This window comes from Zerene cesonia, chromosome 8 (assembly GCF_012273895.1).
Source record: "Zerene cesonia ecotype Mississippi chromosome 8, Zerene_cesonia_1.1, whole genome shotgun sequence".
Taxonomy (NCBI): domain Eukaryota; kingdom Metazoa; phylum Arthropoda; class Insecta; order Lepidoptera; family Pieridae; genus Zerene; species Zerene cesonia.
In genome coordinates this window covers 3,587,021-3,614,188 of record NC_052109.1, presented here as the reverse complement: position 1 = coordinate 3,614,188, position 27,168 = coordinate 3,587,021, and the positions used below count along the sequence as shown (strand labels likewise).

The following is a 27,168-nucleotide window of genomic DNA, read 5'->3' as shown; positions in this document are numbered from 1 at the left end:
TGATGCCTGAACATACAGACAGACAGACAGGCAAAAAATGTTTAATCACATATTTGGGTTTGGTATCGATCCAGTAACACCCCCTGCTATTTATTTTTCCAATATTTTCAATGTACAGAACTGACCCTTCTACAGATTTATTATATGTAGACTAGCATCTTTTGTGTGGACTTCAAATCTTGTACTGCGTGGATTTTCGAAGGCAAGATAATATGATATCACACTAATATTATACGCCGAGACGAGCGCCTAATATTTTATAAATTAAAAGACGTACATCTTGTCAAAAGAATGCAACGTTCTGATTTCAGACACATTTTGATTTTTTTACGGACACATTTTTATTTTAATTGAATAGCTTATCCAACTTTTACAATTATTATTTAATTTCAATCATAACATTTAACTAACTGTCTACGACTAGACTGTCACCGTACATGCCCCCGCACACTCAAAGGAAAATATAGACCAAGGGATTTTCTGCACAGCTTCTGTTCCCGTGAAATTTCCAGGGTAAAAACTACCCTTAATCCTTTCTCAGAACTCGAAACGATATCTCTGCCAAATGTCACACAAATCAAATAGATGGTTTAAGACACAGTAAAATAGACAGACAGAGTTACTGTAGAATTTTTAATAGTAGGGATTTGAAATGTTTAGGCTCTATTCTCACCCTCACGAAAATAGATAAGAACAATTATTAATGGACATTCTATGATCAGCAACTGCATATCTTGTGCCCATCATAATAAGTGCTTTTGACTTTATAATTAGGTTCAAACCTTCTAAAGTTGTCCATACAGTTAAGGTAAATAGCACTCAACTAAAGATATAAAATTCTATAAACATTATTAGAAAATTTTCTCTAATTCACATTGAATAGTGTGCGAGCGAGGTTTAATTCTTTGCTATATAAAAATTCGGACGTGTTTGTAAATCTTCGAATAAATTTAATCATTGCCCTTCCTGTTCAATTGTCTGTTTCATATAAAGCGCTAGAAAAATGCAAATTTTAATTTACGCAGCTTATGAACGAATTTGCATTACAAACATCAGTTAAAATAATTTGAACAATAAGCATTGTGAGGTGTGCACATAATAAAATGTTTAATGGAAAATAGTATTAATAGTCTCCATTCACTATTCAGTGTTCTGAAAAGGAGAGTTGAAGCACAGGTCTTAAATCTTAATAAATCTGTGCGTTTGCGATATAGAACTTACATTTACAAACCTCGTACGCAATAAATCACTAAACAAATTACTAAATTAAATAAAATCTCCGACTGAAAAACGGATTATTTTTTTTTTTAATTTAATGGGTTGGTTGCGGGAACTTTAAGCCAATTTTGAAAACACTTAGTGATGAAGAGACAAAGAATACGTATTTAATTTTTTTTTTTAAGATTTAATGGGTACGTATTTAAAGTATCTAATATATACAGTCACCAATAAATATTGCTGATAAAAATTATCAAGTTTTTTTAAGAGAATTTTATTTTACCAAACAAGGTGGATAAAATTATAAGTTTTTGAACGATAAGGTAAATAGAAATTGTCTATGGATGTCAAAAACATAGCTTACGTCAACTTGGGAATCATGATAATTGTGACAAAGTGAAAACGAGAAACTTATTTCTTATTATACTTAAGCAAAAGATAAAGTCATTAATTAAACTTGATAAAAAAAACAATGTAAAGTAAATTTAAACCTACAACAATGCATACAACTATGTCCTAAGATTTTATTATATTTAGCGATATGTTTACAAAAAAATCTCACCAAGATGTCAAAAAATCAACAGTTAAAATACAAGACTCTAAGAAAGACTCTACAACCCGATTAAAACATTTGAAAATAGTATTAGGTAAGCATGTTTTATTTTCATTATTCAATATACCATCAACGAAGTTTTTTACAACTCTAGTCGCCGGATACCGTTCAACATGCTAATTAGTAAAAATAACTGTAATTCACTTTTCTCTATTATGATTTTGTAGACAAGAGGATATTTTTATTTAAAAAATTTTCTTTTAATGCTTTTAAACTTGTTTTACGTGAAATGTAAAATAATGGTAATTAAAATGTAGGATATTTGTAGGAAACATTAATTATATTACTTTTATTTTGAATTAAATTTAATATTGTATTGCTTGGTCATTGCTAGTAAAGGAATACACTTCATTCACTAATCTTAAAAATTATTAAATAAATTTATACGAAATTGAGATGAATTATCAGATTATTATTGTTATCTTTTTTTCAGAACATTTTGATGCAGATGAAGCAAAAACATATTTCGAAACAAATTTCAGCCATGTCTATTTTATTCTGTATGATAATTTCATTTTGGCAGAAAATAGTTTACGACAAAGAGGTATGCATAGTAGTGGAAGCCATAATGTTAACTAAAATTTAAAACTATATACGATATAAAAGTATATAACTTTTTGTGTTTAACTTTATAATTTTATCCATAAAAAAATCTGAATCTGAAAGCTTAAAAATTCCTCCTTATTTACTTAATTTTCTTTCTGTTTTGCCTCACAGAACTTCCGTTCCACCTTGGTGAGTTTGGTGTAATGAATCTTTTTTTTTTCATTGGTGGTGATACAGCTATCATATCATATACATTGTCTTGTCTCCTTATGGTGAATTACTATGCATCAGCAATCATTTACACTCAAAATTCAACTTATCTCTGTTATCTACTGTTCATCACAACTTTTAAGTGGAGAGACTTAAGTTTTATGTGATGTCATGTGATTTTGATTTTATGCATTTCACACATAGTTTACATACTAAAATTCATCAAGTAACAAACATAGATAAAGTTAAGAGCATTGGTAAACTAAAGATTTTTAATAATTTAGTGCTTTTCACCGCCTCAGGCATTCTGGCTACCACAAAAAATGTGACCAAGGAAGTTTGCAACACATTTTCAAATTGCATCTGAATTCATTATGACTAATTTATTAAACTATCTATTTATGGCTTGATGAATTCTCAAGTTTTACATTTTAACTAAGTTATTTTAATCCAATAATCACAAGCATACATAATTGTATAATTCAGACATTATCTATTTATCATAAGCATTGAAATTGACAACATTGGGCAAACTGAGTTTCATATTCAACTAACATGACTAAATGCTAATGATGGTGCATTGTGAGTATGGGAAAAACATAAAATTCTATTTTAGTTCACAAGGCTGGGAAGGAGGAATTGGAAGGTGCTCTAGCACTACTTGAAAAAGTTTTGTGCCTGCTACCGGAGTTATTAGGTAAAAGATGGCAATTGCATTCACTAACAAGAATATTTTCCAAACTCCTCCATGGTGGTAATTCTCAAAAGCTCCGTGCAGATGCAATAAGGTAATAATTTTTTACAGAAACTATTTTACTGAATACTTTATTCAGTAAAATATATATGATATTTATTATACTATAGTAATTTCTAAATGTATAATACTCGCGTAAATTCAAACACAAGAAAACACTCAGTTTGTCATTTTCATGAACTTATCCTCCTCTTATTTCAGATTTTTTTTATTATGGTATCAAGCTCTTGGTGATAATGCCCCAAATGAAGTTCATAGGATGTTTGCTTCCCTTGTGCCTGGCTTACCAGACTCATGTTTACCTCCAATTGGCTCACCATTTAAACCAAAGGTCTATGATGTAGTAACAAATATATCACAAGAAAGCAGTGAATTTAAAGTGGATGATATTTTGCAACATCCGAATTTTGCATCCACAACAGATAATGTGAAAAAAGTTGTTGTTGAACAAACATCAACTGGATTCATGGGTAAATTAGCAAATGTGTCAGCTTCAATATTCCATGATACAAATGCTTTGAATCCTGTGCAAAGTGTTGACATTCAGCCCCTACTACCTCCCAGTGCAAGCGAGAAAGTAATTGAAAATGAAACTAAACACTTTTTTGAGGTGTTACTTGATGCTATGGCCACATCTGTTACTAAAGTACACTGGAAGGATAGGTCACATACAAAAGCAATGAGGAGTTTTGCATTTTTATTAGAGAAATTTAAAATATACTATTTACCAGTGATATGTCCACAATTTAATTATAAAAATTCTCTATATAAGCCAAATCTAGGTAAGTTTACAGTAGATACATATTTTGAAACAGAAAAAAAAATTTAAAGAACATGAATGAATCCTGCCTCATGATCAAATTTTTTCTATTCTTTCAAAATTTCTAATTTATAAAGCATTATTGAAATGCTTTATAAATTAGAAATTTAAAACTAGCTATAAAACTAAAAATTAAACATGAAACTAATTCAAATGAATATATTTTAGAATTGCCAGTGCAACATAATATATTGGAAGATGACTTTGCCCTATGCAGAGTGGTGTTGATAAAATGGGTGGCTAATTATACCCATTTCATGAAGAAACAAGGCAGTGACGGTGGCCAACCATCATCAATGACCAGCACGGGTTCACATATCGCTCACTCCAACACACCCACGCCAGCAACTTCATTACATCATGAAGAAGAAACATCATTTACTGTAGGCCACCCTTCAGATTCAAGTAGAGCATCGTCGCACGATTCAGCCACAAATACACCTCATCCAAGTTTAGAATCTGGTGAGTAGGTTGCGTTAAGTGTTTAAGACTTGTGCCTTTTTAATAAATTTTTTAAGTACAGTAAAGTTTTGAAGAGATAAATTTTCATTTAAAACATACCATATTAAAGAAATGGTTATTTTACATATTTACTTAAAAATATGTGAACGAATGAAATTTAGGAAATTATATTCATTAGTATAAGAATATGTTTTGTTTAAATAGGATCTGGGATGTTTGAAGAATTATCATCGGATCAAGTAGTGCGCGACGTACTGTGCTGTTCGTCGCGGGAACACGTTGATTTCACAATAGAAGTCTTGCGTCAAGCATTTCTGCTGCCTTTCTCACATGCTGCGGCTGTTAGACGAGTCATAGCCCTTTATAAGGACTGGATCCAGATGAACGTAAGTAGAATGAGGGTACATTTAAATTTAATGAAGTAAAAAATGTAATTTAACACATATAAACAGATTTCTTGCAGAGGAAACACTAATTTACTACAAACAGCCTTAAACATCTATAAACTCACAATCGTAAAACGTCCATTCAAATTAACTACCTAACCTGCAATTTTCCGCTTTCGACAATTTTTGATTTATTGTCGTCATACATATATTTAAGATTATGATTTTACAGGTTACTGAGATACCACCATTCTTATTAGAAAATACATATGATCAGCAAGCAAGTGGTGAGCCACAAGTGCCACCCAGAAGACTGAGAAATGATTCTTACTTGGGAGCAGTGGGTAGAGACAATCTGATGGTTCGGGCTGGTTTACAGGTATATCCTTAATTATAGCAAAATACGTTCAATGGATTGTTATAATATTTGAGAAAATTACAACTTATATTAGGCACTTGTAATTATATTAATTACTGGCTGTTTGCCATGGCTTTGTTCGGTACATATACAGCCTATGTCACTCAGTGAAGTTGTAGCTTTCTAATAAACGAAAGAATTTTTAAAATCGGTCTAATAGCTTTTGAGTGTATCCATTACAAAGAAACAAAAATACAAATTCTTTCTCTTTATAATATTAGTGTAGATGTAAGCACTATGGGAAAGTCTTTACCATGATTATATTTTGCACAAATAATTAACTGCTAGATAAAGCAAAAACAAAAAAAGCAGTGGTGGCTCAGTGGTGAGAACCTCGGACTGCAAAATCGATAAGTCGGGGTTCGATACGGGGCGAGCGTGCAGGAATTAAATTGATTTTTCAATTTATCTGCACATGTGGATAACTGCTTAAAACGGTGAAGGAAAACATCGTGACGAACCGGCATGTCCAAGAATCAAAAGTTCGACGACTTGTGACATCTGCCAACCCGCACTTGGCCGGCGTGGTGGATTATGGCCTGAACCCCTCATAGGCGGCCTGTGTCCCAGCAGTGGGAAAATATATATATATATATATATGGTCTGATGATGATGATGATGATGATGATGATGATGATGATGATGATAATGATGATGATGATAATGATAATGATGATGATGATGACCAGAATCGTATACACCTATTATACATCTTCCCTCAATGGCAGCAATGGATTGTTCCAGAATGTTCTACAAGTGTTCATGACGCAAGCGGCGAACGTGTTCGTGTGCGGCGCGGGCGTGGCGCCGGCGGGCGGGCCCGCGCCGCACCAGCTGCTGGACGAACAGACCGACACGTGCAAGCGCGTGCTCAACATCTACCGGTACATGGTCATGCACATCGCGATGGACGACCGCTCTTGGTGAGACGCTTTTAGACTTGAGCAATTTTTCGATTCTTTTTCACACTCAAATTAACTTTGGAACAATTCAAAAGCGCTATTGGTATTATCTTATACATATCCTACTTCCTACTTCCTACTCATATTATAAATGCGAAAGTTTGTAAGGATGTGTGTGTGTTTGTTGCTTTTTCACGCCAAAACTACTGAACCGATTGCAATGAAAATTGGTACGTAGATAGCTTAACAACTGGAATAACATAAAGGCTATTTTTTTATCCCGATACTCCTACGGGATACGGACTTACGCGGGTGAAACCGCGGGGCGCACCTAGTATCCTATATATACACTTGTAATCTGAACTATATGAATCTAAATGTGAATATTTTAAACGCACTTAATTTAAATTTATATTTGTGCCGATGTTCTGAAATAGCTTTCATTGTACCGAATTTAGGAGGGGTAGCTACTAATTTGAATATTTTTATCTTTATATTATGAGCAAGATTTTTAATATTTTTTTTACCATATAAACATTTATCTTAATCAATTTATTTGTCGTAGGGAACAACTTTTGTTGGTTCTGCTTCAAATAACTTCAATTGTTTTAACTAAAATTCCACCAAAGAAGAAACAAGATACTCTAGGTGAGTTATTTTGCTTTTATTACAGTAAAGTATAGTATAGTTATACATTATTAGTAACAGGGATACTGTGTCAAGAGTCAAGACAGTATCCCTATTTTCATAAAAAAGGTTGTAATGATTTCAAAAATTTTAAGAAAGCCAGTTTTCTCATACTTTTTTCTATTTCCAGGCGGGTTTCTAGCTCCAGCTTTATTCCAAACATTAATTGTGACGTGGATTAAGGCAAATCTGAATGTGGCTGTAAAACCAGAGCTTTGGCAAAGTTTTATGGAACTATTGACAAGGCTCACGCACTGGGAAGATTTAATAAAGGAATGGGCGGTAAGTTGCATTGGTGGGTCAATCGGGAATTATATTTCTTTAATAATAATAATTTTTTTTAACAAAAAACTAAATAATACCGCACGGCAGGCAACAGCTTTCAAATGAGTTTTGAATCATTAAAATCGGTTCACCTAGTAAGAAGTTATTTGGTAACAAACAAAAAAATACAGTTGAATTGTTAACCTCCTTTTTTGAAGAATATGCGATTTTTTTTTCTAGAAAACAATGGAGACCCTCACCCGCGTGTTAGCGAGGCACGTGTACTCACTTGAACTGTCAGAGTCGGGGTCTAGTGGGGCAGGGGACGGACGGGGGAGGGGGCGAAGACCTGCGCCCGTGACCTACACGCACCGGCCTCCGCCCCTGCGCAGGCCTGCTCTACAACCATGCGCGGATACTAGAACACCCGGTGAGAAAATATCATTTTATTTTTATTTTGTACTTAAAATTAGCCATTATTACCAACATATAGGTCTTTACGTAATTATGTATTAAAATTAACGTAGGATTCAATAAAAAAATGGTTCAATACATACTTTATTTTTATAAAGTATTGTATGTGTATGATAATATCATTTACCGAGATACGTTTTAATTTGGAAGACGTTATATTTATTAAGACATAAGAAATTAATATTGAATAAAATGTATGTATAGGTAAATCACCCCGTGTGAGTCACGAGGTGCACCCGCGGAAGGACGCACGGAGGCCGCTAGCGCGTTGTCGCAGCGACCCACACTTGTCGCGACACACACACCAATGTGGTAAGTTGACATTTAGGTATTAATATTCTTATATAACGTTAATAACATTTATAATGTTAATGAATAAAATAATCATAAATAATTTGCCAAAAATATGTATTTGAAGAGAAGCCATAGATCATGTGAAACAAATATACCCCCAATCGAGCTAAAATAATAAAATAATAATAATTTTTAATATAAGTGTCATATACTAGTAGTTAAATGAAATTTCTTATAAATATGTCAATCAATTAGATGTTACTATTAATATTTAGTTTAATTTATTGACTATATTAGTGAATGTGTAACAATTTAGTCACTAAAATATTAAGCAAGTTATTCATATGCATCCGTAAATACTGACTCCATCAACAGAGGAAACTAAAGACGCCATTGACAACAAGTCTCGACGATGGTATTCGCTGGATTCACTGAGACAATCATCACAGCAAGGAGAAGAAAGGGATTCAGCTAGTGGTAAGTTTTTATTATATTTTCATGTATATTTGTATTTCTTGAATCAATATAATATGGATTGTTATGTGTAATGTTAGATCTATAATTTAATTACAGTTTTTAGTAAATATTTTTCCCAGATTTAATAAAGATTTGTTCCTTTAGGGTCTCGCTCACCTTCGCCTGCTCCATCAAGCGGCGTTGAAAGTAGTTCTATTAAAGATTCGCCGTTACAAATAGACTTAGCATCTGATGGTGGTAATGTTGGTAAGCTATGTTTTATTTTATTTTTATTTTTTTATGAAATTATTACTATAATTTAATTATGTATTTACGGCCAAAATAACTTTTTATGTTTTGCGTTGTTATATTATTTAAAAACGCCTTGGACCTAATATAATAAAAAAAGACACACAAGATATGAACTCGAACGATAAGAATTACGCTTAATATTCTTCGGAATGGTGTAAAAAGGTATGAAGGTATGATGTGGAACCGAGCACACATTCCAGAATGGTCGGAAGCGGAGGGCGGGGGCGAGGGCGGCGGCGGCGCGGGCGGGGCGGGCGCGCTGGGCGTGGGCGTGGTGGTGGGCGGGCGCGCGCGCGGCTGGCTGCCCGACGTGGCGTGGGTCATGTGGCGCCGCATGCTCGCCGCGCTCGGCGACCCCAACGCGCTGCGCGACCCGCACGCGCACCAACACCTCTTCAACTACCTGATACACCTCAACGCGACGCTGCTCAAGGTGCGTGTCTAAAGAAAAAAAATTAAGTAGTTCTTCTGTGTTTTGAATACATGCACATTCGTTTCTTTTTTTATAACCTATATACATATTGTACAATGCAACAAACAAAACACTTACACAAAAACATTAATCGTACCAACTGGCCTTTTTACTATGTTACGTTGGTGTAAAAGCCTATTCGCAGTCGCGGACGAATACTAACAAACACCCGTGGCCCCCTTACTTGTGCGATTCGACGAAACACAGTAGGGTTTTAGTAGGTAGGAATCCGATATAACCTACGATCTCTTCTATATCGCATATATAGGTATCTATGCAAGATTTCCCCACTTTAAAAAAAAAGGTATCAGATGAAATATGATAACGGTAGATATAGCAATTGAAGTTCAAATGTCGTATTGAATGAAGATCATAAAAAATATATATATATATATATATATATATCAGTCAATTGAATTGACAGTCAAGAATTTCTTAAATTTTTAGGGGAATAATAACACAATACATACAAAATTCAAAATTAGTATCATGATGATTTCGTTTGTTTAGAGTTCTTGATGTTTGATACATGAATGTATGTTTAAGTAGTTAAGTGTTAGTTTTTAAAATTCAAAAAGTTATGATCCAAGTTGAGACAAAATCAACAGACCAAAAGTCGTTTAAATCAGTTCAGAAATGAAATGAATTTATTTGTTAGAATTGTGGTTACAAAGTTTTTATAAAGAAATAAAAATATGTTCTTGTTTTGAGTTACTATCTCTAAGTGTGAGTAATGATCGTCAATTAACTATGATTACTACATTATCTTTGAGTTTGTCTAAATTATCTATACTAATATTATAAAGCTGAAGAGTTTGTTTGTTTGATTGTTTGATTGTTTGTTTGTTTGTTTGAACGCGCTAATCTCCGGAACTACTGGTCCGATTTGAATAATTCTTTTTGTGTTGAATAGTACGTTTATCGAGGAAGGCTATAGGCTATATAACATCACGCTGCAACTATTAGGGGCGAAAAAATAACGAAAAATGTGGACAAAACGGGAAAAATTATTCATTCTTCAGGGCTTCTATTGCGTGCGCTGCGAAAACGGTTCAAGGTACGAAAAATATATGTATGAAAGAATTATTCCTCCTAAAATGATCTAAAAATAAGTCCGCGACATTATATGTCTATCTTTTAAGGTTACCTTATTAGAACCATTTTTAGGGTAATCAAATATGGTCGAATTTAATGCATTATTTGTAAGAGTTGTAACAACGTAATAATATTAATCTTTATCCAAATAAATATGTTATTGATTAAGAGTATTTAATTGTGAACAATATTGTCTTTGACGTCATTTAATTTCAATGAACACCTTAAAAGATATTACAATTTTAAAATAACACCGACAAAATTCACCCGCGCCGCACGATGTTCAAAACAAAAAATAAATATTATGCCCAAAATAACTACTCCACGCGGACGAAGTCGCGGACACAGCTAGTTATTTATATAACTAGCTGCACGTCCCGACTCCGCCCGGGTAGTCGTTTATCGTGATTGAAATAATATAAAGTATCCTATCTTTTAAGTTGCATCAAACTGTACATGGTGTACAAATTCGATTAAAATCGGTCTAGTAGTTTAGAAGTCCATCGCGGACAAACACGTAATTAATATATAGGTACAAAGATTTTTTGCATTTTAAAATTATAGGGTTATTAATTCAACACCGTGCTTTTTGCTAGTTAATACTTATTTCGATAAAGAAACTACTTTCTTAGGAATAGTTATAAATTATAGCTTTTTAATATAGTAATATTAGAATGTTAACATTTTTTATACATTGATTAGGATTTAGGTAAAACTTATTTAACTTTAAGTCTTAAATATTAATTTTCATAAGTTTGCGAATATTTATTACATATTAATTTTTTTTTCTTATTATTTATGATCGTAACTTATGGAAAAATCTAGAAAAGCGATAGTGAAAGTATATAACATTAATGCATGTCCGTAGCGATTTTCACGGTTCATTATAGCCCATTATAATTTACATAACTACTGTAACTGTGAAAGACTTTATACGTTTTTAATTTAATCTTTGTGTTTAAATAACTAAAGTTAAAACATTTTTGTGCGTGGATTCATAAAATTTTATAACGGGGTTTTAACTTATATATCAGCAGCTCGCTATTGTAGTGTACAGCAAGCTAATGATCATGTCTTCAAAATAAAACTGAAATATAAAATATATTCAATATAGGTGAAAACCGTTAGAAGTTCCAAATAGACAAATCGTTGCATGTTCATTTACACTCAAATTAGAATGTAAATAGAGTGGGTATTTAACCTCAACCGTCCACACCCACCTCATGTGTCGTCGCTCGTTTCGTACTACGCACCGCTAATAGCTATCACAAATATGATGAATGACTTAACAAGCGATATCGTGCAACGTTCGACAGATGGTGAAATAGGATATTTATAATTCCGCGTTTATCTCGTTTATTGAAACATTTCATGTATTCAATTACTGCATTGTTTTTAAACAAATTGAAACTTTGCGCGCTCTGTCCGTGCTCGGTGCTAGTCAGGTTGTGCGAACTGTTGTCCAATAGTAAACTCTTTAAGGACTGCCAATGCGAAAGAGGTGCAGGAAAAAGAAGACTGCTAAGGCGGCTGCGAAAGAGAGAGGTTTTAAATTGATTTGTTTACTATATTATTTTTCTGAGGGTACATTGACAATTGTTATCCGTAAATGTCTATTTGAAATATAATTTGCGTGTTATTTGCAGTTCTATAGTTATATCAAAAGTTTCTTAGATGGGATCTTGTGCAATATTTAATTTATTCAATGGTAAAGTCTTTTTTGTTGTTGTTAAATGATAAACAAATAGTCGCAACAATCACTGGTTAAGTTTAAATTACAACGGAATACATATATTATTTTCATTACAAAAGGAATATTAATTTCGTTTAAAAAAATGGATTTAACGATGAAGTTTTAAGTTTTGAAAGTTAGTCATGAAGTTATGTTATTGCAGATAAGCGCAAATCAAACGCTTAATGGGAACACTGAGATCCACGTACCTTTCAACTTGGTGGCAGGATGGTGTCTGGAAGCGGAGGCTCTCCCACCATCACACAGGTAATAAATTTGTTTATATATTTTATTAATGCTCATATAAATTGATAATAATGAAAAAATAATAAGTGCAGTAGCAATATAATAACAATCTGTTTAATTTCAATTTATTATGTAAGATTGCACATCAGTTGATTATGTAGTTTTTGTAAGATAAGCTGATATTGTATTGTATGGCATGCCAGGATTACTTAATTCATGTGAATTTATTGCATTTTCTTTGATTGCCTTACTCAATCATAATGATTATTTTTTATAGATAATACGTGATAAAACTCGAATAGAAAATTATATTATATTGCCCATTTACTTTAAACTTCAAAATTATATAATTACATTTATAAGAATCGAACAAAATGATTGTAACGTAAATATTTTGAATTATACTTTTCAACTTTTTTATTCCACATTGAAATTGGAGAATCGAAAAACATTACATTTCTATTTATCATATATTTTTTATTGAATTCTCGAATTTGCATTTACAACGACATAAACGCTCTTAACGTTTTATATCCATGTCTATATCTATTTATGTCTATACAATATTGCTTGATATGGTTCAATGAAACTTGATCTTAAAGAACGTTTTAACAACCGCACAAACAATCCTATGCTACTTCCTATCCTACTCCTACTAATGTTGTAAATGCGAAAATTTGTAAGGATGTGTGTGTGTTTGTTGCACTTTCACGCACAAAATACTGAATCGATTGCAATGAAATTTGGTACGTATATAGCTGAACAACTGCAATAACATATAGGCAACTTTTTATCCCGATATTCCTACGAGATATGGACTTACGAGGGTGAAAACCCCGGGACGCAGCTAGTAATAACATAAAGTTGCTTTTAAATACATTTTAACTGACTCAAAATAAGAAGGAGCTCCTTAATTCGACGGTATTTTGTGATCTGTGTTATCCTATTTAAATTTCGTCTAATTCGAACAATATGATGTATAGTTTTTTGTCAATTATTTATTCTGCGTCTTGTATCAAATTATAAATTTAATAAAATGCACAGGGCGGGCAAGTTACTGGCTCTCCGTCTGCTGTGCGAGTCGACGCAAGCGCAGGGCCCCGGCGCGCCCTCGTCCTGCAACAACCGGCTGCATCTGGCGCACTTGAATCTGTACCAGCGGGCTTTGCATCATGGTGAGATGTACACAAATAATAACATAAGTATTAATAACTGTAGTAATTTAATGACATATGAAATATTATAAAATAATGGAATAAGGTTCTTTTTGGCTTTTTTTGTGTATTGGTTTGGGATTGAAAGTTGATTTATTTCGAATGAGTACTCAAAATACTATATTATTAACAACCTTAATCGAACATAGTTTTATAAATAGCAAAAGGGAAAAATTATATCTTTTGTTTAAGTCAGTTTCGGCAACATTGTATACATTGGAGTCCTTAAATTTATTTTGTGTTATTAATAAGTTTAATGTCACTATATGTCTAGACTTTTTAGTTTTTATAGTTTTTATTTTTCAACGTTCTTTTAATTTACTTTGTTCGGTGGAAATAGGAGACGTTGAATCCAGTATATTTAGATTTTCGTGCATTAGCAATTACATCTCATGACATATTCATACTAACAAGACCAAACTTTGATTGCATGTTAAGTATTTTTCGTGACTTTACAAAGGATTTTATGATGATCTAATTGATTATTTTAATATATCTTCTTATTTATATTTAAATTCTCCAATAATGGTATTTTAAGCAAATCCTAAGTCAAACATCGGGTTTAATAATAAAAGGAAATTCAATCTAAAAGATTGATTTAGAAATTATTGTTGAGGTTAGTGATAAATGTATACATTCACTTCTAATCATATAAGAATATCGGGTATGGGTTATATTTCTACTTAATATAATTATTGTAGACCAGCAGTTTGATTTTTTTTCTTTGAAACTTATGTATATTGTAATATTTTGGAACGCTTGCTAAACAGCCTTAATTTATTTCACTTTTATATTTTTTCAACAGGTCTGACAGGGGAAGATCGTTCAGTTGTAGACGTCCTAGTGGAGTTCGCTGCGCCGCGCTATCTCTCTCTCGCTCTCGATGGATACTCTCTTTTACTGTTGGACTTCGTACACGCATCCACCGTAGTACTCAACTCTTCGGATATGGGACCGTCTGTAAGAATTATTCATTATTTGAATATGTATCATTCCCTCACATATCCCTCATGATAAACGCGTTGGTGTTAAATTCTTATTCAAAAACTAAAATACGAAGACAATATTTCATTTCATTTCATTGATGAATTTATTTATTTATTATTTTCAATTTTTCTCTCCTAAAACAGAAAAATTTAAAGAGCACTCCGATTTTACGCAAAAATAAAAAATAATAAAAGACACCTTTTTCGAACATTAAACGCATTTCTCATTTATTTCATTACATTTATATAATGTCACAGAAGTGTTTAAGGAACTGTTCATAATTAAAATGAAATAAAAAAAATAACACAACTTCTCTTACAGTGTCCTAGAACGGCGGCGGTCACGTTTCTGGGCTCGCTGCTCTCTCTACCCGACGGGCTGATGAATGCGCCCATGTTGCAGCCTTATCCTCATCAATATAACACTGTATCTTGTCCTGATCTTAAGGTACCATAATAATTACTCGAATTAAATATTTTAATATATTTTTTTTATTGTTGTTGTCTATTAAATTAAGAGTTAATATTCGGTTTGATTGATTGTAGAATTAAAAAATAATTTCGTCGCATAGGGAAAATCCTTGAACATAACAGTGATTTATATATTACTTACCAATGTTATAAAACAATGAACCGTAATATCGTATATTGTTGTTGTCAGTACATTACCAATTTCTCAAATTATAAAACTGTTTCAATCAATTGCGCAAACGCGCATTGCTAAAAACTTCCCGCAATTGGTGTTCAAATGTAGTCACGTGGTCATATAACCCTTTGCGCAGGAGCACGTGCTGAACATAGTGGTGCGCGTGTGCCGGCGCGAGGGCGCGGCGGCGGCGCGCTGCGCGGGCGCGTGCGCGCTGGCGGCGCACGTGGCGCACGCGCTCGCCTCGCGCGCCGCCTGCGAGCGCCTGCCCGCCTACGTCACGTGCCTGCTGCAGATGCTCATGGTGCGTTATACCACACTAACCGTTCCGTTCGCTCGTGCCCGTCCAGCGGCTATCTGTCGCTGGACCTGACTTTAATATAAATGTATAACCTATATGTACCTCGGTAAAGATCAATCAATCAATTTTCTTATGAAGATTTCGTGTTTAAACGGTCGGTAGTTTTGTATTAGGTCGTAACAAAGAATGAAAGTCGCGTGTTTCATCTAACGTGTTCTCGCTCAAAAAGCGTTAACATTTAAAATTTTCAACAACAATGTTGATCAACTGCTTGATCAATTATATTAAATTGAAGTTGTATCTATTTATCTTAGTACACTTTCATTTTTATTCTATTTATCCACTATACAATATCTGTATTTACTCATGTCGTTATTTATTCTAACTTAAGATGTCCATTAATTCTGTCTGAATTGTAGAATAAATGTCTGAGATTTTATTTAATAGAGAAACTGGCACCTTTTTTTCGGCTACTCTATTTTCAAACACACTTTCACTGCTACTGTAGTATAAAGTTTTTAAACTTAATGCTATTAAGCAAAATAATTCAATATAACTCTGTCCTAGAATATGAAAATTATTTTCTAAATGAGTGCCTACTCTATGGAATAATTCCATAATATTTTCAAAATAGTACTCGGTACTATATAAATATTTATTGTACAGCCCGTATAATTTAATGAGACTGTTTCAGATGAAAAATAAAACCATTGCCAAAGTCGTAAGCGATTGTGTACTGGTACTGGCTGACTATACGGATCGAATCGTGGAAATGTATCCGGGATTAATAGGTACGTAATATATACATATATAAATGTAGGAATTGTTATAAAAACTTGAACATGTGACATAATTTTTAAATTACACAGATATGAAATAAAACGTCCAACATTCTGAATTATCTGAAATTGTAATATGTATGTGTGTGTTCTTTTTTAATTAAATAAAACATTCTATTGTAGTTGTTGATGTATAAACGAGTAACACGCAATCCAAATTTAGAAAAAAATTATTTAACTGTATTTTTCTTTCTTTACTGTACAATAAAGGATTTTATTATTATTATTGCTATCCGCAGAGAAAATGATAAAGTGGATATGCGCGTGCCTAGCCCAAATATCGCACGCCAGCGGCAGGGACGCGGTGAAGCCGCTGGCCGGCTCGCTGCTGCTCTGCCTGGCCGAGTTCGCGGTGCGCTGCGGGCCCGCGCTGCTCATGCGCGAGCGGGACGGCGAGCAGACCCTGCTCCTGATGATATTCCGGGTCAGTGGTGCGAGCGGGACGGCTATACGTCACGTGCTTGCAAGCTGCATATGATATAAGATAGGGGAATTTTAAATCCGATATTAAAATTTAATCTTTTAATATGAAATATTAAATTTTTAGTTTTATAGCATTGAAATGCTTTATAAATGAGAAATTTTTAAAGAATACAAAAAAATCGATGACGACGGCGGGATTCTAAGCCGCGTATAAAAATAAATTTTCATTTATAAGTAATAGTTTGTAATAAAATGATAAAAAAAAAAAACAAAAAAAATATAAAACTCCTAGGTTCAAAGATGAAACGTCGCAGTAAACCCTCTGAATTAGTGAAAATTTGCAAACTTAACATATGCTGATACACAAAATGATGACAAATCTTCTTGGCCTTAAAAAATTAGTAAGAGATATGTGAATTAATGATTTAATTCTAAGGAGACAAGGAAATTATATATCTCTACTAGCTGTGCCCCGCGGTTTCACCCGCGTAAGTCCGTATCCCGTAGGAATATCGGAATAAAAAATAATATAATAATGAATAATGCCTATATGTTATTCCAGTTATCCTGCTGTCTACGTACCAAATTTCATTGCAATTGGTTCAGTAGTTTTTACGTCAAAGAGTAACAAACATCCATACATCCATACAAACTTTCGCATTTATAATATTAATAGGATAATTAACCTGCTGGTTTTAGACGAGAAAAGTTATAATAATTCATTTAAAATAAAAATCGTAAAACAATCACACTCTATGTCTTTAATGATTTGATTAATAAGTGTAAGGATATAATATTGTAATATTGACTAAAAAGTTTTCAATTTTTTATGGTCTGCCCTAATGTGTTTTGAAAGTGGATTAAGTTTGTTTAACACTTGCCTGACTGTTGACTTTTAAATGTTAAGTAAATTTTTATTTCAAAATCTTCAGAAAGATGCGATAGAATGTTTCCTTCAACCAATTGAAAATAAAAATTCATGTAAGTAATAAAAACTTTATTTGCGTGGATTTTAAAAACAGTATAAAAAATAAAAAAATGTAACAAAATTTTAGAAATTAACAATTATGGTTCTTTCCCGAACATTGAATGCCATTAATGTAATAGAAATCAATATCTGAGAAAGTTTCGAAGCAACATGTTTTCAATTTACATAATATTTTTGCAATTACTCCATGGTTAAAAGGTGCGGCATTTATAAATGACGAATACAAAATTACCCGAAATTTATAAACCGTGTTGCGAAGAATGATAGAGATGCAAGAAATTTTCAATGGAAAATTATTGTCCGGGGTGTTCAACACGCTCTTGTGGCTGGAAACCGTGTTCGTCAGCAACATAGGTGACGGTGTAAATGAGGCCGTCGGGGGCGGCGTACTTGTAGCTGCCCTGCACTTCAAGTGCTTGCACGTCCTCGGACAATTGCTTCAGGCTGCCCTGCTCCTGGCGTTGAGTGCCGTCGCTGGTCTCGAACCTGTTTAAGAAATTTCGACTCTATGTTAAATGCTCTTAAGTATATAATAGAATATGTTGTTTAGTAAAGTATGTGTGAAACATTTTCAGTGGAGAAAGTTGTGAAAGTTATCTCGAGCTTATTTTCACCAATTCGAAAACTTACTTTATAGTTAGCAATCTAACCATAAGGTGATATTGTTGATTCTGATTTCATAATATCGATTACTTACTCGAAGTGGTAACCGTCGGGGCTAACATTGGAATCCTGTTTGAGAATATAGGTGGGCTCTTGTGGCTGCTGGGGAGCCGCAGCGGCGACGGCGAACAGAGCAAGGGCTACCAACACCTAGACAAATAAAAATTGATTTTATATAGCACTGAAACTGAACTTCACGTTTAAAAATTGGAATTTTAAGAATACTTACGAATTTCTGCATGGTGAATAAGTACAGATTTTGTATTTATATAATACGAAACAAGATACTTCAACTGAAGTCGAATGTTGAGTGTGAAGATTCGCCAGACCGGCCGCCGTTATAACTGCAAACAGTAATTGATGACAAAACTATCTCCCGACGGTATATTGCACTCGTAACGTGGTGCTAATGAATAAAGCGATGGATATCTAACAAATATGCCTAGTGCTAAGTTGCATATTTTACGTAACTCGAGTTTGTTTTTATCGGAGACTTGACAAAAGCCTTGGCTCATTTTTGTAGAATTGAATTGTCGTAATACACACATTATGACCTATCGTATGACTCACATAATTTGCTAATTCAGATGAATTGTTTGAACAAATCTTTCGTTATCATGTTTTAAGTTTTATGTTTTTTTTACCCAATTGAAGTAATTCAAGTGAATTATTTAAGTTTTAATAAGCTATATACGTGGTCGAAGTTCACATGGAAATGAAGTGTTTTACTCTTATCTCTCATCAGACACAATAATCGTATCATCAAAATAAAGACAAAGGCAAGGCAAACAAACACACTTTCGCATTTGTAACATAAGTAAGAATTTTCATCGAATCGCATTTAGTGCATAATTGTAATTAACGCGTTTGTTTACAGGTTTTGTATGCTGTAATGAAGGGCACTAATGGTTCAGATATCGAAGGTTTGACTTTGCCAGTCGATGAAGATTTTGATCCGAATATCCAGCTTGATAACCTTGGGCCAAAAACCACTCCCGCTTCGAGTATTGATGTCAAATTATGGGCTCAGACGGTAATTAAATTTTACTTTAAACATGTCTTAATTATGAAAAAATGTAAATCTGAAATTTTAATATAACTTTTTTTTAGCAGTGTAAAAAATTATTTTATCATAAGATGGATTCGATCATTGTTTACTTCTTTGTACTTATGTAAATACTTTCAATGCGTTATTCAATTGTTTTTCAATTGATATGTCATTATTGATTTATCCCGTCTAACAAGCTTTCGTTGGGTTTGCGACACAATGACATCTAACGACATATTTATAAAAATTATCTATACATTGTTAATATGTCACTGTTGATTATTCATACAGACACTTTGTACAGCTTGTGTCATATCTCATAATTAAACACTTAAAAAAAACTCATTCATTACACTTTTCAAAATATGTATATTGTGTTACTGGGTTCCCTGGAATGGAATGGCTCCCTATTTATCGGTACCGCATCTGCAGATCTGCTCGCAACTGGTGCTGTACCTGGGGCACTGGCCGCTGTGGGCCGGCTGCCAGCTGTCGTCGAGCGTGTGCGAGCAGCACGACAGCGTGCCGCCGCTCGGCAGCGAGCTGGGCCCGCCCGTGCTGGCCGCGCCGCACATCCAGCTCATGCGGCTCAGCGACTCCACGCTGGCGTCGTTCATCGAGCTGCCCGCGCTGGACGCGTCGCAGGGGGGCACCACGCCCGGTATGGCTATTGGCTTGATTTGTTTTTTAGTTAGGAGGGGGTGACCGGGGCCGGGATATCCGGGTATGTTTTTATTTTACAGGAGAGTGGGCAAACGTGATTGTGCATCGCAATAATTCTAAGGGAATATCACCTCTCATAAACATCTACAGAGATAGGGCCCTTGTTGTTGGATTTTAAATATGTAGAATGTGTTTTTACTTAAAGGAATAAAATAATAATAAAAAGTCACTGGATTTTTCCCAATGATTTTTATACTTTTTTAATTATATATGCAGTTATTATTCGTTTACACCTGTATTAATGTGTATTGAAGAGTTTTATACTTAAATTATTTGCAATTATGGTATATCCCCTCTAGTTTTTTAATAACCAGTCACAAAACTCATTCCAACACATTTCGTCAGGCCTCATAACATCGGATCGCCAAGTGCGTGTGATTCTGCGTGATATAACCGGCAAGGCGTGCTGGGACGCGTCCGCACTGTACTACGACCCCGCTGTGGCAGCCGCCGACGTACTCGAGTCGCTGCCCGTGCCCACTGTGTACGTATCATGTATTAATTGTAATAATAAAATGGTACACAGATTGTTAGCCTGACGATATATGAGTAAAGCAATAGTATTTTATTTATATTTATAGATGGAACAAGTAAGTTATATATAAATATCATATTTTTGTAATGAATTTAAGTTATATATAAATCAATGAAAGAATAATTTTATAGTTGTTTATTCTTCCAAATATTTTTTTCTCCTTGAATTGATTTCAATATCAAAAGGTGAGTGTATTTAAAAAAATAAATTCACATGTAGTATACCTTTCCAGTGTGGACAGTCCCCGAGACAATACGCTCTCGTCGCTCCCGCCGCCCTTACCGCCAGATCTTCTGCCCGACTACAGAAACTCACCGCCGGATAAACATCAATTAGATCATGTACGAGGTTTTTGTTATATCTAAGCGGATTTATAATGACTAATTTGTTTTAATTCCTGAGTTTCGTTCTATCTTCTGCTAATCATCGCATAATTGTGACTTAGTATTAGTATGTATATAGTTAATTCATTTGAATAGTTTCTACCATTAAGTTTTGTTCTTAGAAACAATTAGAAACAAATAAAAGGCAGTCGTAAAACACTAGTTAACTTAGATTGTTCTAATAGTTTTTTGTTTATATTAATTAAAATTACAGATATATAACAAAATTTGGCGTTGATCCAGGAGTATGCAGTCTTGAAACAGAATAAAAATTAATATAAATATTAATCTTAATGTGTAAAATGCAAAGGCTGACTGGCTGACCTATCAACGCACAGCCCAAACTACTGGACCGATTGGGTTGATATTTGGCATGCACGTGGTGACTATGGTATAGGCATCCGCTAAAAAAATATTTTAACAAATTCTACCTCCAAAGGTATTAAATTGGTGATGATAATTTATTATGACCACGTAGGCGAACATATACTTCTTTAAGGTTTTTACTTCACTAGCTGCGTCCCGCAGTTTCACCCGCGCAAGTCCGTATCCCGTAGGAATATCGGGATAAAAATTTGTTGCCTATATGTTATTCCAGTTGTCTAGCTGTCTACGTACCAAATTTCATTGCAATCGGTTCAGTATTTTTTGCGTGAAAGAGTTACAAACACACAAACACATCCTTATAAACTTTCGCATTTATAATATTAGTAGGATGGGATTTATAAAAAATCTGTCCTATTCATAATATAGGCTTAGTATTATATACGTTTGCCATTTCCTCCTTAACAATGTGTTGAATACAAGAGCATTCCGATCGCGTTTGGGCAGGTGCTGGCGTACATAGGGCACACGTCGCCGGAGGTGACGTGCGGGCGGCGGCTCGACGAGGCGGGCCCGTCGCCGCTGCCGCCCGGCGCCGAGGACGAGCTCGTGTGCGCGCTCGTCGCGCACCGCAACGCCGAGCGACACTACCTCGCCAATAGGGACACGTGAGTGCTATTCGGTGCCAGTGCGCTTTATTTTAGATTTAGTTTTATTAGTTCAGTGTATATTCGATATTGTACAAATAAGGCGTGTATTGATTTCAAATTTTTTAGAAATAATTAACTTCTGCTATATTTATATTCTTCATACATACAGAATAAAAAGATTAACTATGTAAACAACTATAATTTTTTTAATAATTCTCTAAATATATGATCGATATTTAATTACTGTCAAAATTGTTATGAACCTGCTCATCGAATGGTCCATCCCTAATCGCGAGCAAACATCTCAAAAACACATAATAGTCAAATTGTGTCCATTCAATAATAGCGAGGAGGAAGTGGAGTCCGTGGAGCGGTCGTCGCAGAGCAGCGTGAGCAGCGCGCGCAGCCCGTTCGCGTGGAGCCGGCAGCTGGTGGCGCAGCTGGGCACGCTGGCGCCCGCGCGCCGCGCGCACGCGCACCTGCTGCGCCGCACCGACCGCCTGCTGCGCGAGCTGCGCAACCTCGACGCGCAGAGGTGACACGAGCACACACACACACACACACACATGCACACCCGCACCCGCTTGAAATGCCCGCACACAAACACAGAGACACGTGCGCATAGTGATACACACACGCATGGTGACACTATACTGCTTTCAAGTTGACTTTTCACTACAGAGATAGTAACAAATAATGAATATTTGAGCCCAAATCGATTACTACCCAGAAAACAATATTCGTTTTTAAATTAGTACGTTTCATTTTGAATTTCATTTAATTTGGTAACTGGGGAACATTAAAGGTCTTAAGCTTGATCACGAATGTACATTGGTTCACAAATTCTACATTTCTCTACTAAACTCAAGAGCACATTAAAAAAAATTCAAATACTTCCTTAGCTTTTCCACAATACTACCAATACATATGAATGATAACATGGTTGAAGATTCACATTGTATATGCATGTTTGCGTATTTTCGCTATGACAGATTTATGCACAAGTTAATGGCATATTTGTATACTTAATATTTTTTTTTTGTTAAGAATTGCATTGACCGTTGTATTATCTTAATCAGGTGCCGAGAAACACACAAAGTTGCAGTGATTTACGTTGGGAAGGGCCAAGAAACGCGGAATGAAATACTGTCGAATCGTTGTGGAAGTCCGGCCTACGAAGCGTTCTTGGCGGCTCTGGCTTGGGAGGTATGTTTCATTTGAACTTATGAATATATTATTTTTAAATATGACACTAGAAAAGTTATTATGTTCTTATATATATATATATAAAAAACACTTTAACGCAAGAACTTATCCACTGCGATCAGTAAAGGCGAGAATTGAGAAGGTTCCGCCAAATCAGAAGTTTCACTTGGCCTGCATTAACGCCTAAACCGTTCTGCAAAATCCCTGAAGTGGACATAACAACAATTTATCAGGGTTGACGAATGTGGTGGCGGTGATGATGATGATGATGATGACGATCGTGTACGTGTCAGGTGGAGCTGGAGAGCCACGTGGGGTTCGCGGGCGGGCTGCGCGGCGGCGGCGGCGGCGGCACCAGCGCGCCCTACCTCGCCACGCTCACGCTCGAGGCGCTGTTCCACGTGGCCACGCGCATGCCCGCCGACACGCCAGACGCTATACTCAACAAGGTACGCACCAACTGGGAAGCCACTCCTAATATTCTTTTTTTTATTCTGTACCAGTCAGGCCCGACTAAAGTGACCGCGATCTCGCCTGATATTAATTGGCTACAAAAAGTAACCTCTCTCAAAGATCTATCTCAATATACATATGTAACATAGGTCGCCGTTTCAACCATGGAACGTTTACTGCTGGACAGACATGCTGGACATAGGTACCATGGTAGAAATGCCTGTCGGCCATAAGAAGTAATTTGTGTAAGGTATAAATAAATAATTTGTTTGAACCTCACACGTTGAATTTGTAATATCCAGACTCGGCACTTGGGTAACGACGAGGTGCACGTAGTGTGGAGCGAGCACTGGCGGCCGTACAAGCGCGACACGCTGCCTACGCAGTTCTGCGACGTGCTCATTGTGCTCTACCCACTACCCGGAGGCCTGCTGCGTTGTACTGTATCCAGGAAACCTGATGTGAGTGATTTGTTCTCTCTCTAAATTCCATTCTTTTCTTTATTATAATTTTTGTCCGTTCTTGTTTATAATGTGACGAACCCCATGACGTAATTCTACTGTTACCCTACTGTTACCGCGGTCAGGTGGGCGTGTTCGGGCCGCTGTGGGAGGAGTGCGTGGTGCGCGCGCGGTGCTGCGCGGCGCTGGTGCGCGGCGCCGCGTTCGCGGGCGGGCGGGCCGTGCGCGCCACCATGCCGCTGTACCAGCACGCGTGCAGCGAGCGCGCGCGCGACCTGGACGCGCTCGTCGCGCACCACACGCTGCCCACGCCCTTCGAGACCTTCGTCACGCGCGTCCGCGACCCCGTGCACGCGCACCCGCCGCCCGCCGGTGCGTACTCATCGTGTCAAGTGGTCGTAGGTGCGCTTATCTCCGGACTCCGGATCGATTTCAGAAATTCTTTCACCGTTGGATTAGTACTATAGACCGCGTGTGCTATAGGTTTTTAATTACGGGCATCCGTTTGTTAAGTTATGTAACCTATATCATTACTCATTACTGTAAATCTCAATGATTACAACGACACCTCATACGTTTAACTATTTCGGCTATGTTCATCTATTTCGAGTAACACTACATCTGTATAGAAATTATCAAGTCATCAAATATCATTCTGATAAAACAGGAAAAACAACTTTGAAATGATGTGTATCCATGTGAATTTAGCGTTTCAGTTGCTGAATTTAAAGCACACTAAATCGTAGCAGTTAACCCTCCATAAACAATTAATCACTACAAAAAGTACAAATCAAAACATGCATCCGCAGATCAGAACAGCGGGCGGCTGGCGGCGGCGCTGCTGGACCACGGCGCGAGCACGTGGGCGGCGAGCGGCGAGCCGCACTCGGTGTCGCCTCGTCCGGTCAAGCGGCTCGGCCCCTTCAAGCGGCCGCAGCCCGCCGCGCCGCCCGCGCCCGCCCCTGCGCCCGCGCCCGCCCCCGCCCCCGCCCCCGCGCCCCGCCGCAACCGGTGAGCGGGCCGGCGCTCGTGACGCCACGCCGCTTCGACTCCTGACGAATATGACCAGTGCTCGATGACCATCTGCGGATACTTCGGACTCCCAGGTTCAGTGAACGACTTACTACTACTATCTCAACGTCGTCTGCCCATCGGTGTCATGACGTTTGTGTAATAATGCTATGATCAGAAGATGCGTACTGGCAACAAAGATAAAGCTCTAAAAAAATGCAGTACAGATAATTATATTTTTCTGCATTTGGGATCATCTGGGTGCGGAAGGTGCCCAGATCTACTGCAGTATGTTATTATATTTTTACTAATATATTATTGAAAACGTATAAGGCCTACTGCTAGAGAATATTATTTATTTATTATTTTATAGGCATATATACAGAATCGATCACGCTTACCAACGAGAACTTTATGGTCAAATCTTTCACCATAAATTATTAAATTAATGGGAGTCCTAAAGAACAATAAGAGTCGAAACTCAAGTTTCCTTTACATAATCTTTATATCGAAACATTGATAATTAATAGTAAGTCACTTTACAAAAAAGGTATTGCTAAATTTACTCATCTTGTATTAATAAATTATGCGACGCTCAATCAATGTACAGTTTAAAATAATATTCTATGTTGCAATGATTGATATGTTGCTCGGTATGAAAGTAAATAGGTATTAAATTTGTATTTCATAAGATAATATTTATTTATTCTACATTAATATAAGGAACACACTAATTGACTGATATGACTTGTATGGTGGCACAAATCGAACGACGATAAATTCATAACAGATTTGTGAATTGCAAAAAATAGCAGTCGAAATAACGAATCGTCCAAAAAGAGATTCTTAGAATAAGCACTAATGCAGACTTAATGAAATTTTATGTACTTAATAATTTATTGCATAAGTTATTTAACATTAGTATAATTGCATTTAAATGTAATTCTAAAGTATGCAAGCCTTATTCAAATTTTTATATTTGCCTAGAGCCTCAAAAGTGAGCTAAATTGTAACGTCACATTGTGATTATGTAGTTTGACTTTACGCAACATGTAATATTTAATTTAAACTTGCGGATGTAATAGTTTAAACAACAACTTAAGTAATCTGGTTGCGGGGTGTGTTCATATAAGCTATTATAAAAATGTTATTATAAATAATAACTCTATTTTAGAAATAGAGACATATACCAAAATATTTAAGATATACTATATGAACTCATCTTGCTTAGATTTGCTATAATTAAAATAACACTCTATTTGCAATTTCTATGTTATGTGAATATAAACTGTTACTTGTTAGCCCAAAGAGCTACATGCAGTTCTTGAAGCCAAATTAACTGGCACCAAATTTGTTCTTGCATCTGTAAATATGTAAACTACTTGTAGAGCTTTAACTGTTGTAGTGTTTTACAATATTCTAATATTTATTTTTATATAGATGTTCTATAAATATGGCTCTAACTCTTATTGTGTTAACCTTTGGCTGTAGTTATGTTTTTATTTTTTTATTATACGTTTTTAAAGATCTGTTTAGTATTAAATTTTTGTTGTAATCGTAATTTCATTTAATGTTTGATCAATTGGGTTCAGTTATGTTTTTTTGCCAAGTAATAATTTTTTTCTTGTGAATGTACTCATTTCATAAGTACAATTAAAATTTTTAAATATGTATATTAGTTTTAAGCTCTCAGACCTATGAAACAATCTTAACACAATGTGAACTCAAGTTATATTGCATTCCAAATATACAATTAATAGAAACCTAAATTTTCCTTATTACTGAAACCCCCTTTTTTCTGTTTGTAGGTACTATTTTAGGTTCATATTAAAAAAAATGTCACATGTAGGAGCTTGCATTTATTTTATTGTATATTATGTTAGTACATAGAGTGCATTCCATTATAATATTTATGTTATTTTACAATATCTATGATAATGTTTATTTTAAACA

At 35.3% G+C, this 27,168-nt stretch overlaps 1 protein-coding gene across 3 annotated transcripts; it reads left to right on the top strand.

Annotated features, from left to right (window-relative positions):
• The first annotated feature begins 1,591 nt into the window (after nucleotides 1–1,591).
• On the top strand, nucleotides 1,592–27,022 carry LOC119828396 (probable Rho GTPase-activating protein CG5521). Of its 3 annotated transcripts, none has more exons than XM_038350529.1 (34): nucleotides 1,592–1,865; nucleotides 2,265–2,375; nucleotides 2,549–2,566; nucleotides 3,204–3,375; nucleotides 3,543–4,123; nucleotides 4,330–4,623; nucleotides 4,828–5,009; nucleotides 5,242–5,388; nucleotides 6,172–6,350; nucleotides 6,895–6,977; nucleotides 7,147–7,298; nucleotides 7,521–7,710; nucleotides 7,959–8,066; nucleotides 8,424–8,525; nucleotides 8,670–8,771; nucleotides 9,017–9,249; nucleotides 12,279–12,382; nucleotides 13,406–13,536; nucleotides 14,381–14,535; nucleotides 14,884–15,009; nucleotides 15,344–15,511; nucleotides 16,203–16,299; nucleotides 16,587–16,771; nucleotides 19,299–19,454; nucleotides 19,902–20,130; nucleotides 20,538–20,676; nucleotides 20,960–21,068; nucleotides 21,942–22,102; nucleotides 22,431–22,619; nucleotides 23,164–23,290; nucleotides 23,584–23,739; nucleotides 24,046–24,204; nucleotides 24,330–24,576; nucleotides 25,014–27,022. In XM_038350529.1, exons 1-34 carry the CDS (start codon nucleotides 1,760–1,762, stop codon nucleotides 25,217–25,219), a joined length of 5,604 nt encoding a protein of 1,867 aa, XP_038206457.1. In that variant the 5' UTR covers nucleotides 1,592–1,759; the 3' UTR covers nucleotides 25,220–27,022. The 3 variants fall into 3 exon arrangements, with proteins under 3 accessions (XP_038206457.1, XP_038206454.1, XP_038206455.1); XM_038350526.1 differs by having other exon boundaries at nucleotides 24,330–24,606; XM_038350527.1 differs by lacking the exon at nucleotides 2,549–2,566 and having other exon boundaries at nucleotides 24,330–24,606.
• Nucleotides 27,023–27,168: the final 146 nt, after the last annotated feature.

Bases quoted from the DNA above. Each gene is read 5' to 3' on its own strand.
- LOC119828396 (XM_038350526.1), top strand. From the start codon at position 1,760: ATGTTTACAAAAAAATCTCACCAAGATGTCAAAAAATCAACAGTTAAA. The intron at 6,978-7,146 runs GTGAGTTATTTT...TTCTATTTCCAG, and splicing joins GAAGAAACAAGATACTCTAG to GCGGGTTTCTAGCTCCAGCT. The intron at 24,205-24,329 runs GTGAGTGATTTG...TACCGCGGTCAG, and splicing joins CTGTATCCAGGAAACCTGAT to GTGGGCGTGTTCGGGCCGCT.